This window comes from Pipistrellus hanaki (genome assembly GCF_964339955.1).
Source record: "Pipistrellus hanaki genome assembly, chromosome: 2".
Taxonomy (NCBI): Eukaryota; Metazoa; Chordata; class Mammalia; order Chiroptera; family Vespertilionidae; genus Pipistrellus; species Pipistrellus hanaki.
The window spans coordinates 48,907,476-48,922,621 of record NC_140504.1 but is presented as its reverse complement, the minus strand read 5'-3'; the positions used below and the strand labels follow the sequence as shown (position 1 = coordinate 48,922,621).

General features: G+C 42.4%; 3 protein-coding genes across 4 annotated transcripts in view; 2 read left to right on the top strand and 1 right to left on the bottom strand.

The window, feature by feature from the left end:
• The window catches only part of SENP5 (SUMO specific peptidase 5), a 52,063-nt gene extending 46,233 nt beyond the window's left edge, over nucleotides 1-5,830 (top strand). The window contains exons 8-10 of the mRNA XM_084871620.1: nucleotides 98-181; nucleotides 1,840-1,890; nucleotides 2,740-5,830. Coding sequence (XP_084727746.1) covers nucleotides 98-181; nucleotides 1,840-1,890; nucleotides 2,740-2,850 — 246 coding nt within the window. The 3' untranslated portion in view covers nucleotides 2,851-5,830. The remainder of the gene's footprint in view (nucleotides 1-97; nucleotides 182-1,839; nucleotides 1,891-2,739) is intronic.
• A 633-nt stretch (nucleotides 5,831-6,463) lies between these two features.
• NCBP2 (nuclear cap binding protein subunit 2) lies at nucleotides 6,464-13,057 on the bottom strand. 2 transcript variants are annotated; one of them, XM_084871759.1, is made up of 4 exons: nucleotides 12,828-13,057; nucleotides 11,430-11,611; nucleotides 9,040-9,178; nucleotides 6,464-8,482 (listed from the first exon to the last, which is right to left on the bottom strand). In XM_084871759.1, the coding sequence occupies exons 1-4, from the start codon at nucleotides 12,969-12,971 to the stop codon at nucleotides 8,411-8,413; spliced, it is 537 nt and encodes a 178-aa protein (XP_084727885.1). In that variant the 5' UTR covers nucleotides 12,972-13,057; the 3' UTR covers nucleotides 6,464-8,410. The 2 variants fall into 2 exon arrangements, with proteins under 2 accessions (XP_084727885.1, XP_084727886.1); XM_084871760.1 differs by having other exon boundaries at nucleotides 12,894-13,050.
• Nucleotides 13,058-13,088: 31 nt separating this feature from the next.
• On the top strand, nucleotides 13,089-13,920 carry NCBP2AS2 (NCBP2 antisense 2 (head to head)). Its single transcript, XM_084871775.1, has one exon. It carries the CDS (start codon nucleotides 13,187-13,189, stop codon nucleotides 13,487-13,489), a length of 303 nt encoding a protein of 100 aa, XP_084727901.1. The 5' UTR covers nucleotides 13,089-13,186; the 3' UTR covers nucleotides 13,490-13,920.
• The last annotated feature ends 1,226 nt before the right edge of the window (nucleotides 13,921-15,146 follow it).

The following is a 15,146-nucleotide window of genomic DNA, read 5'->3' as shown; positions in this document are numbered from 1 at the left end:
CACAGTCTCCTCTTCTGCTTCTGTGTGCTGTGGGCAGGTTCCATTTTTCACCAACTGATGGAACATAACATCTGTGTTGTGGTTTCTTTTTAACCAGAATATAAGAAAGTATTTGCTGACTGAAGCCAGAGAAAAAAATAGACCCGAATTTCTTCAGGGTTGGCAGACTGCTGTTACAAAGGTACGTGTGTGATAAATATGAGAACCCAGGCATATCAAGGGGATGGAATCATCAGATGGGTAGGAGTCTTTAAAAGCATTTCTAGTTGGTGATGAAGACCCGGGAAGCTGCAAAGAGGCAGCTCAGAATCTTAGTGTTCATCCTCTGGCTGCTGTTTCCCAGTGCTTGCTGAGAACAAATAAGTTTAGCAATTTCATCTCTGGGGATGATATGGTTATACTATTTTTATGCTATGATTATTTAAAAAAAATGTTTTGGTGGCACCTGCCTTTGCCTCATAGCTCTTATTTCCAGGAGATTCATATAAACCCAGAGAAAATACTGAGACAACTATTTGGATCTACTAAAGGGAGCAAGCACCCTGAGCTACTTTCCAGGCAGCTGGGGAAGACAGTGGCCTGGGTGTTCCAGTTTGAGCACAGTCTGGAGGCAGCTCTGTTTGGCCCATAGACACTGAAAGCTGGGTATGGGGCCCAGTCGAGGGCAGAGCTCTCAGTCCTGTTACACACACCAGTGTCTTACAGTTGATGGTCACTGCTTTCATGTTTTCAAAGTGTGTTTGCTTGTGTGATCTCATTTGATGATCCTTACAGCCTGTGAGGTAAGTGGGTCATTTAGGGATAAGTATCCTCTTTGTTCTGTAGATGAGAAAGCTGAAGCCAAGTGTGACCTTCCCCAAAGGCCACTGCAGCTATTGGGAGCGCCAGGTTCTTGAACTCAGGCCTGTCTGGATCATTGACACGTTATAAAGGCAGGGTTTTGAAACAAATCTTTAACCCAAACCCAAATAGATAAGATTTATTTGTTCATTGTTGAACTGAACCAAGTGCTAAATTTGAAACGTAAGCTTCAGTTTTATGTTTTAAGTAACTTAGTATATTAGTTCAAACTAGAATTGAATTTGTAAATTTTCTGGATTCGCCGAACTAGAATAGGTATTCTCTTAAATTTAGTCATAGTCACAATCTTTCATATTTCCATTTTAGACGGGATACAGCAACCAGTTCTTTTGAAAACATATTATTTACCTTTACAATTTTGTTTGAAGAACAGGGCTGAGTTGTGTAATATGAGATGAAAAGTGAAGACTGCTAAGCAGGATTGCTACTGTCTAAGTATTCAGAATCTGGGCACATGTTCTCTGATCCACAATTCCATTGTCTGTATTCATAGCAAAACTATCCAAGTGCAAGCTTTTAAATAGTATTTTATTTCCCATTGTTCATATCTAGGCAAAGTATTGTTCTATAAATTGTGGTTCATTGATAGCTTTTTTCATGTGGTCAGATACCTCCATAAAGTCAAATACTTTATTTATTTATTTTAAATTCGTTTGCATTTGTTTGAGAGAGAGAGAAACATCAATTGGTTGCCTCCTCCCGTATGCACCTCACCCGGAGATTGAACCCACAATCTGGGCATGTGCCATGACCTGGAATTAAACCAGCAACCTTTGGTACATGGGATGATGCTCAACCAACTGAGCCTCACCAGGCAGGGCTAAAATCAAACACTTTAAAAACCACTGATATACACCAGCTGTCCTGGATAGAGATACATTTCTTGTCTCTTGCTTATTTTTTTTTATAATAATAAATTTTTTATCTGAAGAGTATTATTTGGTCTTATTTTAATGATCATTTTGTTTTTCCCCACAGTGTATTCCACAACAGAAAAATGACAGTGACTGTGGAGTCTTTGTGCTCCAGGTAAAAAATAATAAATTTTTTCCCCAGTATATTTACAATGTGTGAATTAAATTTTGGGTTTAGAGAGGAGAGATGAGTCCCATGATGTATACATGGTACTAGCTACAGTTAACGGGTACTTTTCCTTCCTCCCTTCCTTTCCTATTAAGAAGCAGGAGATTCTGTATTTTCAGATTTTATCATTAGGAAGAACCATCTTTGAAGACCAAGAATGAATAATTGCTAACATACATGTCTTATCAGAGGTTATTAGTTATTAGTGAGCCACATTGGACACTGATCTGAATTTGTCCATGTCATGGGCCCTTGGCATTTGAAGAATTAACTGTATATTTTTAACCATTGGCAAGTGGTCTTTAGCTATAGAGTAAGAACTAATTAGATTTTAAATAAGGGTCGTGTTCAAAAGCTGTGCTTTCTAATACTGTAGATTCCCTTAGTGATCAAAAGGCTATTGAAAATTTTGTCACACATTATATATGTGAAGGAAATGATGGTACACCATCCGTGAATTTAGAGAACTGCCAAGATCTTGGAAGATGGGCTCATTCATATGACTCATGAATGTCTGGGATTTGAAAACAGTTTCAAGTTCTCAGTTACAGGCCGTGTGAGGTCTAGTTGTACCTGGATAAAATGGAGCCTCTTATCAATTTCCCCTTTTCATAGCATGAAGTGGGGGTGGGGGGACATCCCAGGCCATGTACTTAGGTGGAAGGTTAACTTTTTAACAAGTTTAAACAAATTTCAAAACGCTCTCTTGGTCTACTTGATTAGGTCTGCGTCTGATAAAACACTCCGGGCTGGCACCTAACTCCTCAGCCATTAACTGTCTCTGCTCCTTCACAGTACTGCAAGTGCCTCGCCTTAGACCAGCCTTTCCAGTTTTCCCAAGAAGACATGCCCCGAGTGCGGAAGAGGATTTACAAGGAGTTGTGTGAATGCCGGCTCATGGACTAACACCCAGCAAGGCTGGGAAGTCTGACCAAGTTGGAGCAGATGATTTGTTACTTGAATCTCCAAACACTTATTTGAATTCTAACAGATATTTCAGATCGGTGGTATTGGGCCACTATTGTTACCTCAAGTTTATTTTTAGCCCTTATTCATTTCTCTAACTACAATGGACTATTTTTTAATGTTCAGATTGGTTTCAGTTTTAACTTTATGAATTCCACATGTTCTCCCCACCCCATATTTAATATTTATTGTCCAAACGCATGCATATAGACAGAGCATGCAGTGCAGAGTATTAAAAACACAAAAAAACCTAGATTTGGTACAGCTTTTGAAACTTAGATATGAACTGAACATAGGTTTCAAATATAATCCCAAAACCTAAAAAAGGTGGGATTTTTTTTATACAACATGACTCTGAGAGTATTAGGTGTTCCCTGGGCGTAGAGCATAGCTAGTTGTTTCAACAAAGCCAGTCCTGTCTTACGTTTACCAGCAGTACCTCTCACTGACTTCCCTCTCTGAGTCTTGGAAGGTGAGTCGCATTCCTTTTGAAGGGTGAGAAGGAAGTGGCCAAAAACTAACTGGTGTGTTCCCTTCCCGGAGGCACGTGTGAGAAGAATTACAATAAATGCCTGTGTCTTACAAAGGCTTTTACTGGAACATTGAATTCCCTGGGTTTTTGTTTTTGACCCATTGAAAAACTTAGTATCTATCGGACAAGTGGTCAAACAAATGAGAATTCAGCTTAATTTACAAGTTGACACTTCTCTTGTCCCCCATAAGAAATTAGGATTTGTCAGATAACTTTCTATTTCAGGGGTATTTAAAATATTAACATTTAAAACTGAAGGTTCTTCAGGTCTTTTCCAGGTGGGTTGGGGAAGAGGAATGGTAGGAGAAGACTTGACTCCTCAGGAGTACAGCGTTCCCCCCCCCACCCCCCCCACCCCCAGCTCTTCAGTGATCTTAGCAGCGTGCTGGGCTCCTCATTTGGCCTCCGCTTGACCAAGGAGTCTTTTTTTTGCTTCTATGAACCTCATCTTCTGGAGAAAGGCAGAAGTGGCCCTGTTCTTACACTTGGCTGCATTAGGATTAATATAATGGATCTTGCATCTTCAGTCTATTTGTGGTATTTGAAAGGAAATAAAAAATGCATGTTAAACTATCCAATTATCTGTTCTGAACTGGGCAGGAAAAACAACAGATATGTATGTAAGGAACTCAGACGTTTGTACAGAAAAAGACCAAGAAGATGGCAGAAGACACTTAGGATCTATGCCTAGTTAGGTGTTGAAAATAAAAAGCTAAAACTTGGCCACCGGGCAAGGCCAGCAGCTGAGGGTGGAGTCAGACATGTTTACACGCAGGGTTCCCTCCGCAGACAGACCAGCACCAACACCAGTGTTTACAGTGTAAACAGCCCCCCAGACTCACTCTTTAGTATAAAACCAGGTCAGTATTTTTTATTGTGCTTCAAGTCCAAAAAGACTGAGATTAGAGGCACTTTATGCTGCTATAGATAGGGTTGTGTCTGCATTAGAAAAATTACAATTTAAAATGGGGAGGACATCTTGAGATTTTCAGCTTTCAGACATAAAGTGTGCAAAATGAGGTTTTTCAGATTTGTGACACATTTGCCTAACTTTTTTTGTAGCTGTACAAAGTAGCCAATAACTAGGCTATTGATTTAAAACGTCTTATACTTTAGAGCTCCATTACTGACAGAATTCGGCGTGCAGCAGCTTACTGAGTGCCCAATGCCTGAGCTGCCGTTTGCTCCAATCTGAGAAACTGTCATCTCCACATTGAGGCTCGCAGGGATGTTCACAGAGAACCGGAAGTGAGCTGTCCCGTCATTTCTCATTCCCTTCCAGCTTTATGGGACACATTGGGATGCATGGCTCAGCATGCTTTAGTCTAAATTACAAATATTTTAAGTCTGGTTAAAATGTTTCTCTGCATTCATGAAACTTGGTTTTATCAGTCACTTTTCCCCCTCTTGTGATTAGTTATAAACCTCTATTTAGCCCACGAATGGCCTTTTTTATTGATGTTTGCAATAATTGCTTCCTTGCAACAGACATTTTTTAAATATAGTTTGGGCTGTTGGTGGAAGGGACAGGCATTGTTTTTACTGTCGCCAACTTGTCCCTGAATTGTTGCCTACGAGGTGGGTAGACCTTATGCTTTTGGGGTTGAGTGCAGACCTTGTATAAACTAAAAGCTACTTATGATGCATCTTCAACAAGCTGCCCAGTTTTCTCCATCAGCAAACTTACCCATCTGTAGCCTGTGCTTCCAGTGATTTTTTTTCCTTTTGTTAAATGTATAGCAATGAATGTAGATTTAATTCTTCTAGCTCTGGCAAGGTTGTAGAGAACCGACCTTCTCCTAAGGAAAGGAACCTTCTAAAGGAAAAAGCAGCACTTGCTCCTCAGTCCCCAAACCCCCTTTTTTAGCTTTGCATTGTATTTTCTATTTATCATTCAAGACAAGTTAACATTGGTCATCTTGAATTCATAGTTGGAACAAAACAAGAACAGCCAGCACTAGTCTAAGCTGAGCTGCCCTTTCTCTTTGCAATTGTATAATAGTTCATTGGTTTAAGAGATAACTGGGAGTTCTGGGCGGGTCAGAACCATCAGGCAAGAATCTGTATTTATAGTGTGAATTAGACATACTGACTACCTGCTCTGCTTACTGATGTTAAGAAACCAAACTAATCTGCAACTATAAAGCACATACTCTATGTGCTGGGCTCTGCCTCCTGGCCAGTAGACAATTAAGAAGGCCCAGGGATACCATCAGAGAAGCGCTAATTGTATTGGGGTTTTACAAAAGCAGACCTACACAAGCTGTTCTCTTAAGAAGTACCTTTTGGTCAGAAAAAAGAATTTATTTAAAGGTTGTGATAATGTAAAATGACTCAAACCTTCTAGCAAAAATATTTTTTTGAAAAATAAATGAAATGCCTTTATAAATGTGTGTTCTCTTGTATTGAATAACATGTACTGTATGGTGAATAGGAATTTTTCCAAGTGACACTTAAGTCATGACAGTACTCATCTATGAATATGACCAGTGTACGCTCCAAGCGGCCTACCCTAAAAGAGCACTGTCCAATAGAATTGTCTGCAGTGATGGAATCTATATGTATAATCTATATACATAAAAGACGAATATGCAAAGTGTCCCCTTGGGAGTTCGACCGGAGACTGGGAGTTCGATTGCTTGCTTTGGGGTGCGCTGTCCACCAGGGGGTAGGGGTGGCACGGAATGAAGGAAGGCCCTGATCGGCTCTGATAGCTGGCCAGGCCTAGGGACTCTACCAGTGCATGAATTTCATGCACCAGGTCTCTAGTGTTCTATATTTGCATCCACTACAATAGCCACTAGCCAAATGTGACTATTGAGCATTTGAAATGTGGCTAGTGTAAATGAGGAACTGAATGTTTTAATTTAATTAGCTATATATGACAAGTGACTGTCAAATCAAAATGGACAAGTTCTGAACATTATTCATAGATTCCCCCCAAACGTAAGCATAGATATTCCAGAGTAAGACAGTTCCACTGTCCCTCTGTATAGGTGAGGAAATGGGCACAGACAAGGATAAGTTGGTCCAACTTTATTGAAATCTGTTACAGAAGTCACAGTTCCACGTAGAACCCACTGTCTGTGGTTTTATGGTCTGTAGAAATCAGAGTTATGCTTTACTAAAAAAATATAAAATACATTAAACTCAAACGATAGTGTAAAAAAATTTTTTTAAGTCAGCAGTATGGCCTCACAAAATTAAAATATTTGCAAACGTTTTTTTCTTAAGCACTTACAAGTAGTTATAGCTTTTATAAAAATTCAAGTAACCTGTTTCAATTTCAATGAGAAAACCTATACTTACCTAGTGTCAAAGATGTTCACATTTGAGATACTTCAGCCTCAAGTTTCACAAACTACAAGAAGTTTGGAGATACTTTGTTGCTAGATGAAAAAAAATCTCTTATGTCAGGAAAAATTTTACTAGATTAGCAGTTTTAAATGAACAACAGAGACAACCATTGTCCTGCAATAGAGGCTCGGATAAAGAAGATGTAGTACATATATACGATGGAATACTACTCACCCATTAAAAAAAAAACCAAAATACTGCCATTTGTGACAACACAGATGGATTTAGAGAGTATTATGCTAAGTGCAATAAGTCAGAAAAAACTAAGAATCATGGTTTCATTCATATGTGGGATATAAAACTGAAACTCATGGACACGAATAGTAGTGTAGTGGTTGCTAAGGGAATGGGTGGGGTGGGCATGTAGGGGGTCTAATACAGTGACGGAAGATTTGACTTTGGTAGGTGGGCACACAACACAATATATAGATCTTGTATTGTAGAAATGTACACCTGAAACCTATGACCCTATTAAACAATGTCACCCCAATAAATTAAAAAAAAAAAAAAAAAAAAGGAAAACAGTTCAACATACTATTAGAGAGAAATCACCTCTTGCCTTACAAATGCAAAGTAAATCTCTAGAGTCCCCTCTCTGTGGAGACCATTACTGTCAAGGCTCTGAAACTCAGTAAGCACAATTATGTAGTAAAAAAACAAGACTGACTTCAACATGACAACTGGCCAAAACATATTTCCTGAGGAGAGCATTTCTGATCGTTTTTCATTAGGCTCTTTTTTTTTTTAGACCTATTCTATTCCCAAGATCACTCTGAAAACAAAGACAATAAATCTGATGGCCCTCACAGCAACCCTCAACGTTTCATGAAATGTTTTAACTAGTGTCCTATGATATTTCATCCCATTTCCTACTGACAATGTCCTCACTTCCCTTAGAGTATTTGAGGTTCTTCATAATACAAATCAAACTTGGCTTTTTTTTTTTTTTTTTTTTTTAATGTACTTAGTAAATACCTTCCAAGTCCTGTACCTAATTTCCTGACATACAAAGCATGTGAGCAGGTATATACCCTGGGACTGTCTAAGGCTTACTCTTTAGGAAGTTCTCTTGACTTCCTAAGTTTGCTTTTAGAGATTAGCATTCAACATAGGGAAAAAATTCAGTTGTCAAACATCGGTTCCTAATTTAGAGCAAAGATATAAAATATCACAAAACTCCATTTATTCAACTTTATCTCAAGGCAACTTAAATTTTTTTTAAATAGTAATTACAGGCCCCAATGTGTAGAACATGAACCTGCTTATACACAAACACAGTAAACAAAATTGTAAACTTTTTCCAATTTTCCTAAAAGACGTGTGGTGGTTTGGGCTGATAAATCAACATTATATATATACTCCGTTGCCAAGGAACACGATTTCTGACCTGGTAAGAAAATCATTCCGGTGACCTCACACATGCCCAATATAGAATTAAAGGCATTCTTTTGGCTTCTGTCCTTTAATAATTTTCAGAGGAAAGCCATGAAGTGGTGTCTGGCTCAGCAGAGACACTGATCAAATATTTGTAAAAATGGCAGGTTTGCAGACCTTAGGTAATGTACATCAAACTCGGCAGGCCAAGGGGTGAGTTTTTCATGATGGTTCTGCTCACTGGGTTTGGGCCAGTTTTCCATAGCCGCCTCTCCCAGCGTCATAGTCCTGTCGATACTCATCTCGCACCTTAATTGAAAAGAACACAGGTTACAATATAGAGAAGATTGCTGTAATAAATATGCCTCCCACAAACATGCCAAACAGCTAAGCCTTTTCAGATGTAATGTGAATGAACAGTAAAGCAGGATATAATTTTTTAAAGCAACTTTCTTGCAGAATTATCTCAGACTACCTAATAGTTTGTGGGGTTTTTTTTGTTTGTTTCTTACCAAACATCAGGTGTACACTCATTCACCACCATTCAAAAATAGCTCATTGCAAGGTACTTAAATTAGGCTATTTTTAAGTAAAAAAAAAATTCATTTCAGTGCATTTTGTTTTGTTCTAGACACTTCTGCAGGTGGAAAATGTCTAACCCCTAGCAAAAGTCCAGTAATGTACAGAATATACCATTGCATTAAGAAAATAATTTACTAATCTCAATGGGTGATTTGGGATTCACTTCAAGCCAAAGTTATAGGCACAAAGTTAATTTCAAAAGAGCAAATACAAATAGACAAAACACTTGTCATTAGGACTGGAATCCCAGGTAAAGGCTGAGCCCAGAGAACCTGCCTGCTCACCTGGCCTCCAGACCGTCCCCGGCCATACTGCCTGCCCTCCTTAAAGCCGGCATCCCAGTCCGTGCGGATGATCCGGTCATCCAGACGAGTTCCGTTTATGTACCGCATGGCGTTTTCCGCATCTGCTCTTATGTAGTATCTTGAGTATAAGCATTAAGGAATACTATATAGCATTTCTCCAAATCCTTTTGGAACTACAAAAACTCAACTAGACAGAGTTTAAAGACATCGGTCTGCAAAGGCCTGTTGGTCCCGAAGCACTAGAGTCAAATATGACTGACGCTTATCCATGGCCACATTGACCATGATTTCTTGAATGATCCTGTTAATAACTATATGGTCCCATTCTCTCCATATTTTGATTGCAAAATATGTATGTTCAGGGCAGGTTTATGCCACAAAATACATTCATCATAGGAATCAATGCCATTCTTAGTTTGAGCTGTATATTCAAGAACAACCTTGAGAGGTCAGAGTGCATATGGAATTGCCGTTGTATTTCATTAGAAGGAAAGACTCAGAAATGCTTTGATTATACAGGGAAACGCTTGCTGAAATTTCAGTATCCCGCCCCCAGTAATTTGTTGAATGAATGGAATGCATGCTAACGGGCAAACTGAAAAACAACACTGCCAATGAAGCATCTCTCTTGGGTATTTGCCATTGTAATTATTGATCTTTGACTTACAAGAAAAATGCAAAAATACCACAGTTCTCAGGGACTGATTATTATCTTTGAGTAGGATTTTGTCTTTTGTGTTTTCACTGTTCTCCCTGTCCCCTGTGAACTATTGTTATCAGAGGCAAAAAACAAAACATGGATACTAGTCTCTTACATCTGAAGGGAGAATGGAAGGAAGAAGCTTGCAGAGCCCAGAAATTAGACACAAAAGTTAAAGTGGGGCTTCTGGTTCGAGCTGATAGTGAGCACATTTCCCTCCTTTCCTTCTCAAGACCCTCATTTAAGTTAGGAAAAAAACACCCAGAAGAGAAGAGGCTAGCAGCAGACTAAGTGATTCACCAAAAGCCGATGAAACAAAGTTAGTCTGAAATATTCTGAAGGAGCTTAAGAAGGGGACAGTAAACCCAGGCGCTGTTACCACAGTTGAATAAAAAGTGAAGCTGCAGAAAGGGTTAACAGTCTCTACGTGGGAGGACTTGCTAGCAGGAAGGCATTTAATCCCAGGCAAGTTCAAGTCAAATAACAGGGTTCTGAACAAACTGTCTGGAGAAACTAGGGCACTGTCTTGATGTTAGCTGGCCAAAATACAATCCCCTTTTTTCCCCTGGCATTTGGTAAACCCACATATCCAAAGGTAAGGCAACAACTGGAGACAGCAGCTCTGCCTGAGTCCACAAAATCACCCTTCTTTCTCCTAATTCTGATTGCACACCCAAGGATCACCAGACCTTTATGGAAAATTTACAGCATAAATACAACCAAAAGAAACAGATAATTCAGGACAAGGAGAAAATTTTTAAGACATGTTAGATCGTGTTTTAAATGTCTCAGAATATAGAACAAAAGGACCAAAGAAAGAAAAGTATTAGGAAAAGGATAAATCCAGAAGTTTCAATATTTAGTTTCCAGGGAGAGAATAAATTATTACAAATACAGTTTTGGTTTTTATCTATAAACATCAAGCTATATATATCTAATATAACGAATATACCTAATATAATTATATACATCTAATATAATGAGATACATATATAGAGCCATTTTAAAAAGAGGTAGACCTCCATGTGCTAATATGGAACAATCACTAAGAGGACTGCAGTATCCTGCTACACATGCACAGAATTTTTTCTGGAGTTACCCAAGAGACTGGTAACTGACTGTCTCTAGGCTTAGAATGATGCTATTCCTTTGACTTTTAAAAATGTATTATTATTATTGATTTAAGAGAGGGAGAGAAGAAATTTTATGAATTCAATGGTTGATTCTTGTATGTGCCCTTGCCTGATGATCAAACCCACAACCTTGGCCTATCGGATGATGCTCCAACCAACTGAGCTATCATAGGATTCATGTGAGAGAAACATTGATTATCTCTCTCTTCTCCCCCCCTCCCTCCGTCTCTCTCCCCCTTTCTCTGTAAAATCAATAAAAACATACTTTGCGTGAGGATTAAAAAAAAGAAAAAAGAAAAAAAAAAGAATTAACTATAAACAAAGCATGGATTTCGAAAACAAAATGTAAATATACCAGCTTTCACAATATAAGAGTGTAGACATACTAGACAGAAGGTAAGAGGTAGATGAAAGAAGAGACAGAGATATGTGTTGAGATGCTAATTATCGAATATCCTCACTAATTTTTTTTAAACAGGTGACAAACCTCTCAGGTCTCACTCATCCAACAGCTACCTACGACACAGGAAGGATACTCCACAAAGCAGAAACCACATGCTGTCTTCTTCATTTTATCCAGGCCCATAATGATTTTCTTTATGTCTCCACTTTTGCTGAAGAGTTCATAGATTTGTTCTTCGGTTGTATAAAAGGAAAGATTTCCAACATACAATGTACAGCTTTTCTTCAGTAATTTTTCCTGTTCTTCATTGTCACCCTGAATTTCAAATAGAGAAAAAGTTAAGTAACACAATCTAAGAACAGCCCTGCTTAAATAGTATTCCTATTATAAATTCTGCTTCGAGAATCAGCTTCTCTCATCATTCCAATCTACCACAAATACTCTGCGGGGGCTTGGAGGGGGGAAGGAGGGAGGGAGGAAGAGAGGGAGGAGGGAGGGAGGGAGGCAGGGAGGGAGGGAAGGAGAGAGAAGAGAGAAGGGGGGGGGGGAGATATGTTCACAATCTATAAAGCAAGATCCAGATTGCTTTTAGTAGAGGGTCATGGCTTGAAGGTTACATTGCACAGCGCCCTCCTTCTGTCTCCTTCGGTACCATGCTGTCATACAAGTGGTATGCCTTTTCCCTGCACACTCCATATTCTCAGTACTGGATCCTCTAATGGTACCAGTTTAATTTCCAGACCCTGAACCAATTTATTATAAGGGGGCTTTTTAATCCTTCGCAGTGAAAGAATACATGGTTTTGCAGAGACAGGGTACCCCTGTAACACTCCCATAGAAAATGTTCAGATCACATGATCTCACACATCTAGAGGAAATGATGAACAACATAGACTGATGAACAAAAACAGACCCAGAGAAAGAGAAGCAGCGATTAGACTCTCAAACCTCAGAGGGAAAGTAGGGGAGGGTGGGAGTAAAGGGAAGAGATCAACCAAAGGACTTGTGTGCATGCATATGGGCCTAGCCAATGGCCATGGACAAGGGGGGTGTGGGGGGAATATGTAGGGAGAGGTTTGGGATGGGATTGGGGGGGATGAGGACAATTATGGGATACCATAATCAATAAAAAAAAGAAAAAAGAAAATGTTCAAAATAACTGTTTGGGTAGTTTACATGCTCGAATATTTTTCACTACAACAAATCAAGAAGTAAAAAGCCCTGGTATATGAGTCAGGGAGGCGCCTCCATGGACTCCAGGTGTCCCAAGGACACGCCTTGCCCTCATCCCAAAGTCCCCGAGGCACAGCCCGGGGAAACGGAGCCGCCTCTGCCGCCGCCCCAACGCCTCTGCCCTGGGCCAGGCCCCGGGGGCGGCTCCCAGGGAACGGGAGAGCGAGCCCCCCATTCCCTCTCTGTGAGAGAAGGGGACTCCGTGACAGCCCCACGCCCTCGGCACCCATTCCCCAGCAAGCCCCGGGGCCTCGCTTTGGGTTTCGGGAAACCCGAGGATGAGGGACGACAATGAGACCGGAGAAAACCAGGTCGCAGGGTTCTGGGCCAGGGCCTCGCCTGCCCGCGGCCCGGCCCTCCTCACCCGGAAGTGCTGGTCCCGGTACTGGCTCAGCTCCACATAGGAGTCGCTGCGCAGCGCCTTCAGGAGGCCGCTGGACATAGTGCAGAGGTCGACGAGGACGCCTCTACCACGGGAAGAACGAGCGGACGCGGAGGCGGCGGAACCGGAAACGCGAGAGGCGGGCTCTGCCGACCAATCCCAGCGCGGCAGTGACGTCACCCGGCGGCGCGGGGCTCAGACGTGGTCCGGCGTCCGGCGCCTCCGGGCGGAAGCCAGAGCGCGGCGCGGCGCTCGGGTTCCGGGCCGCTCCAACGATGGTGCTGAGGCGGCTGCTGGCCGTCCTGCTGCACAACCCGCAGCTGGTGGAGCGCCTGTCCGAGTCGCGCCCCATTCGGCGTGCGGCGCAGCTCACCGCCTTCGCGCTGCTGCAGGCTCAGCTGCGCGGCCAGGACGCGGCCCGGCGTCTGCGAGGCCTCGCGGCCGGGCCCGCGGGATCCCTGGGCCGCCGCGCTGCCCGCTTCAGAGACACCTTCACCCAGGAGCTCCGCCGCGGCCTCCGGGAGCGCCCGGGGCCGCCGCCACCAGGTAGCCAGCGGGGCCCGGGAGCGAACCCCTAATCCGGGCCGAGATCGCCCCTCTCCCTTCTCGCTGGACACGGGCCTCGACGCTAAGGAGTCATCCCCGGCCCTGCGCATGGCTTCCCCTCCTGACTCCTGTCAGCCTGCAGAGAGCCGCGCGCCAGAGAGCCCAGGCCGGACGGACATGCCCGGGGAGCCCTGTGATGGGACAGGGCGCAGTGTGTGAAGAAAGCCCCGAAGCCTAACAACAATGAAGATAAGCTAGGCCTTGACCCACCACCTACAGAGAGCCATGGACCACGCCACAGCCCGAAGGAGAGCCTGCCCTCTGCGTGTGAGACTGAAACCCCTGATAGATGCTGCTGCCTCTGCACTGACGTAGTAGGGCACTACCTCCAGCGGAGATCATGGAATGAAAGACAGCCCAGTAGATGCCCCGAATCCTCTGATTAAATGTGTGAGCTGAGAAATGGCTATGAGTGTGGTACTTCTCCGCCAAAATGGATTAGGGTTCCTACTTTCTTAAGTTGCCCATGGCCTTACAGAGCTGGATGTGAATACAGGTGCTTAATTCCAGGCCTTAAAGTCCATAATCAGCTTTCTTTTTTTCTTTTTAAATATATTTTATTGATTTTTTACAGAGAGGAAGAGAGTTAGAGACATCGATGAGAGAGAATCATCGATCAGCTGCCTATTGCACAGCCTCTACTGGGGATGTGCCCGCAACCAAGGTACATGCCCTTGACCGGAATCAAACCTGGGACCTTTCAGTCTGCAGGCCGATGCTCTACCCACTGAGCCAAATGAGTTTCGGCATAATCAGCTTTCTATAGCATTTACCAGGCCTCATCTCCAATGCCTGCCTTCCCACTCCTTACCGTCACCACTGGGTGTTAGGGCTACTGCCTGCTAAGGAGCAAGCTACCTGGATTCCTGTTTCCCATTTTAGAGGGTCAGGTCACTTGAGGCTTCTGACTGAATTTCTGATCGCCTCTGATTAGGCTACACTGTTATTCCATCAGAAAACCACAGAAGGAGCTTTGAGACTGGCTGGTAACCAAACAGAATTTATACTCTGGCCATTTTCTGGTAGTCACAGGAAGCTGGATAGGGCGGGAGACCTACCCCGGGGATGGAGGAGCTAAAGTAGCTTCTCCATTTTCCTTATGGTCAGACTTCTGATCCCAACCTCCAGTCTTCCCATCAGAGGTGCTACTTACTCCTCTTGGAGGCCAGAAGTCCCATCTCCTAATGACCAAAGTCCTGGTTTGGCATCCTACCTTCCTCTCCCATCAGAGGAAAAATCTTTCTCCCAAACTAGAGGCAACTCGTTGGATTTTCCTTGGAGCCTGGCAGTGATGAGCCTAAAGAGCTTGTTCAGTCCACTGTCCTGTCTGCCTCATTGGCCTCAGTGCCACCCATTGTCTGTGGATATCAGAGTACCACAGTATTAGCAGTCCCCAGCCCAAATCCATACCCTCGGCATAAATAAGCATACTCTGTGTGTTTTTTCTAGAAGAGACAAAAAGGGGAGAAGTGCAGGAAGCAATGAAATTTCTAGACAAACTGGCCATTTAGTAAGAAAGGAAGGAGATCAAGAGAAGGGGCACTTAATTTTTGTGGGAGGAGTGGATAAGAATTAAGTCACACACCCTCATTTCTGGGAGCAGACAGAGAACTGGGTCCTTTCTGCTCC

Bases quoted from the DNA above. Each gene is read 5' to 3' on its own strand.
- NCBP2 (XM_084871759.1), bottom strand. From the start codon at position 12,971: ATGTCCAGCGGCCTCCTGAAGGCGCTGCGCAGCGACTCCTATGTGGAG. The intron at 11,612-12,827 runs GTCTCATTGTCG...TTTGAAATTCAG, and splicing joins CTGCGACCTGGTTTTCTCCG to GGTGACAATGAAGAACAGGA. The intron at 9,179-11,429 runs GTATCCTTCCTG...CTTATACTCAAG, and splicing joins TGTGGTTTCTGCTTTGTGGA to ATACTACATAAGAGCAGATG.
- NCBP2AS2 (XM_084871775.1), top strand. From the start codon at position 13,187: ATGGTGCTGAGGCGGCTGCTGGCCGTCCTGCTGCACAACCCGCAGCTG.